This window comes from Rhagoletis pomonella, unplaced genomic scaffold (genome assembly GCF_013731165.1).
Source record: "Rhagoletis pomonella isolate Grant_MI unplaced genomic scaffold, Rhpom_1.0 Rhpom_scaffold_00006, whole genome shotgun sequence".
Lineage (NCBI taxonomy): Eukaryota > Metazoa > Arthropoda > Insecta > Diptera > Tephritidae > Rhagoletis > Rhagoletis pomonella.
The window spans coordinates 38,323,830-38,327,350 of NW_023458560.1; the positions used below are offsets into that span (position 1 = coordinate 38,323,830).

The 3,521-nt window shown below is 32.5% G+C and overlaps 1 protein-coding gene across 1 annotated transcript in view; it reads right to left on the reverse strand.

Moving 5' to 3' along the window:
- Positions 1-208, reverse strand: part of LOC118740712 (heat shock protein 70-like) — a 10,139-nt gene extending 9,931 nt beyond the window's left edge. Inside the window, 1 exon segment of the mRNA XM_036472360.1 lies at positions 8-208. Coding sequence (XP_036328253.1) covers positions 8-39 — 32 coding nt within the window. The 5' untranslated portion in view covers positions 40-208.
- Between the last annotated feature and the right edge of the window lie 3,313 nt (positions 209-3,521).

The window sequence follows — 3,521 nt, forward strand, 5'->3', positions numbered from 1 at the left end:
GGAGTATGTTGTTCCCAAATCAATACCAATTGCTACCATTTTGACTTGTTTTTTGCTTATTCTTATACTTGTTAAAACTCTTTAATACTTTTGAAAATTCTTCTATAACTTTAAGATTTTGTGTTAAATACACTTTCGCGTTTGTTTGATTGTTTGTTACAATCTCTTAACGAGTTGTTTATAGCTTGCTTGTTTATTCAATTCTGAAGCGAAGAGCGCGCACAGCTGGTATTTATACCAAATTCACTCGTTTTGGAATGTTCCCGATTCTCTTTCTCGAAATTTCTACATAAATCTACTAGCCGTCGAGATTTTTAGCTGACTGTAGTGCTCACCCTTGTGTGGCCTAAACAAATACATATGTATAGATAGGTAAAGGAACATAAGAGACGACCAGAGAGAGGAGTCTATATTAAATACACTTCACATTTTTACAAACATGTGAAAAAGAGTGTTCTCAATGGTGGCGGGGCATCAGTTTTAAGAGTAGTATTTGTATACATGTGGCTTATGAAGAGAGAAATCGAGAAATAAAAATTGGTGTGCATATGTGTACATAAATGCCTTGGATTTAGTTATAGAGTATGTATATGTATGATTGCATTTATGTATGTATATTTGTGTATCTACAATGTAAGCAGAGATATAAAGGAATTCTCTTAATTTTTGCAGCGCTTTAAATGACCTAGTTCCGAGGAGGGTATGCGCATATATGCATATTCACACAAAATACATACATACATATATATGAATGTGCAGATAATTTACGTATGTAGGTAAACGGTGTTAAAGTTCTGGACTCTAAAATCTAGAACGGTCAAGGACTTCCGAGGTGTCCTTGCAAAAATGGGTATTTCTGGAAATTGTAAAACATGCAAAATAAAGAGATGCACATCAGGTATGACAAATTAAATTTTAAAATTGTACCTACCCAATTTGCGGAAAAAATGATAACCTAGAAGTAGACAAATCTACATACATACATACGTACATATGTACATACCACGTTTAAGAATATAACGAAGTATTTCAAATTTTCAATTTTGTGGGAAAACGCAATCAAAGTTTTATAATTTCATACAGTTGGCATACAAAAAGACAGCTGGATGATCAAGTGTAAATTGCAGCGGAATAGCTGAGCTTGATTGTAGTTGGCTTAACAAATGAAATAGTAGAAAAAAGCGTCAAGAATTTACAAGGCGAGCTTAGCACAGTGCGTAGGCAACTGGCTGAGTCAGTGGGATCGTCGGTTCGAATCCTACTGAAAGAAGTCTGATGAGGAAATATGGTGATTTCCGAAATAGCTATCACTTCAACAATTTTTTCAAATTATTGTTGCTTTTTCACAATAAGTTATTCATTAAAAACGGCCTCAAGCTCAATAGAAATTGTTGAATTTAATTAATTTTTTTTTTTTCTTCCTGCGAAGAATTTTCTCTCCCATTTGGTAGTACCAAATTGGTACCTACATATATTGTTATTCTAAATTGCACTGATTTTTTAAGTAATTTTTTGAATTAATCATGTCTTTAAAATTTCAAAGTTATTTGGGAAAAAAATACTGACGTCAGAGTGAAAAACTAAAAACGCAGTTTTACTATGTTTGGCCCAGAGTTTCGTGAGTATATCGATATATTCGTGCGTTTTGAATTTTATTTATTTTTTTTGTTTTTGTCGCACAGTGTTATCCCTCAAATTTGAAATTATACAAAAAAGTACTCGAATGCAAAATTAGTAAAAACTTGCACTAAAGAATCAAACAGAAAGCATGAAAATACTACAAATTAAAAGTTCGCCTGAAGCAATTTGCTAAGCAAACGTAGGTAGATGAGTATTTACATTCTTCTGAAACATTTGCAGTTCTAATAAATTATTTTTCATTTAAAAGTCATAAAATTAGGAGATTTTCTTAATTTTTTACAGCTGTTGACAGCAGATTGGCGAAGAGCAGAATTTTACGCACAAAGAGAGTGAAAGATGAAAAAGTAAAGTAAAACGAAAACCAACAGAATTTGCAATCACTGTATATACACACACACACACACACACACACACATACTTCCAATTCATGCACAAATAAATACATACGGGAGGTTCCATGGGAAAGTGAACCTCAGTGCAAAAATTATTTTCTTTATAAAACTATAGTTTTTTTTATAAAAGTCTAGCTCTTTACCTACCCAGAACCACATAAATCTACCTTTCAAACTTCTTACAAAAATTAAAAAAAAACATTCAACAAACTTTAACAAAGACAACCCAAAAATTGTAAACCTTTTGTTCAGTATTTATGGGAATGCAGTTTTATAGTCCGTTAAATTTAAGTAGGTAATAGTGAAAATTTCAAGACGCTAGGAAATCGCGCTCATTTTTAGTATTTTTTTTTTACTGACGGTGCTAAGCATTTCTTCTATATAAAAGGCACCATCCTAAGATAAAACGTGAGTGAATTTAACCCCTACTTGGGTTCTTATATTTTTTAATAACCAATCTTTATATATGGACTACACTAAAAGCTCCTTTTCATATAAAAATTCGTACGTATCCTACCCGTGACACAAACGTTGTCCCACCCGTGACATAGGAATTTCGGATTTTTTGTATAATTAAGCCATAATTTTTTTGGAGTTTTTGCTTTGTTTGTGTTCCTTGTTCTTGGTTTTACTATAAGACATCACGCTCACACAGAAAAGTGAAATAAATTCGCAGAATTTCTGTAAAATATATCTGCTCCAAAAAGCAGGTTCTTTTTTTTTGTCCCGCCCATGACAGAAGAAATAAATCAGATTTTTTCCGTATAAAAGTAAGCTGGATTTTTTTTTCGTATATTGTAATAACTCATATAATAGTCAATTAGGTGTAGCTTTATCAAAATGTAGAATTTTTGAATAATTTATACTTAAATTTAAACAAGAAAGAAAATTTTTTCTGTACAAATACCCAACCCGTTGCGGCGGAATCGCCCATACAACAATTTTTGTATAAAATACGGCCATGCATTTATATATGTGTATGTAAAGGACTTTCAGATCTTCAGATGTGTAGAAAGTGTTTGTTAGCTGGTGACTCATGCTGGGCGTGCAAGTGTGCAGAAGTCGAGTCGTCATGCATTCGTTTCGGTATGATGAAACGATTACTCTACTTTGATTAGGCGCGTAATGTGCCGAGTGCCTAAGTTTTCACTTAAAAAGGCCTCATAAAAATTGTTGCATAAATTTGTTATATTTATTGTGTTAAACAAATAAACGAAGTCGAAAAGTAACTCAATAAATATTCACAAAACCCGAATGAATATACGAAAGACTTAAGACGCGAACTTTTATGCTACAGAAAATGAAAAAAAACTACTACCAACTTCTGTTTTTACGTCACCTGTGACAGCAACACATAAATTTATATATGCAGATGAGCATACTTTGTTTAAGGTTCTTTCTCTACATATGTATGTATTGCCTCAGATAACTTCCACATCAAACTGATTTGGGCAGCTTATAAACCATCAACAAGGAAATAGAGGGGGT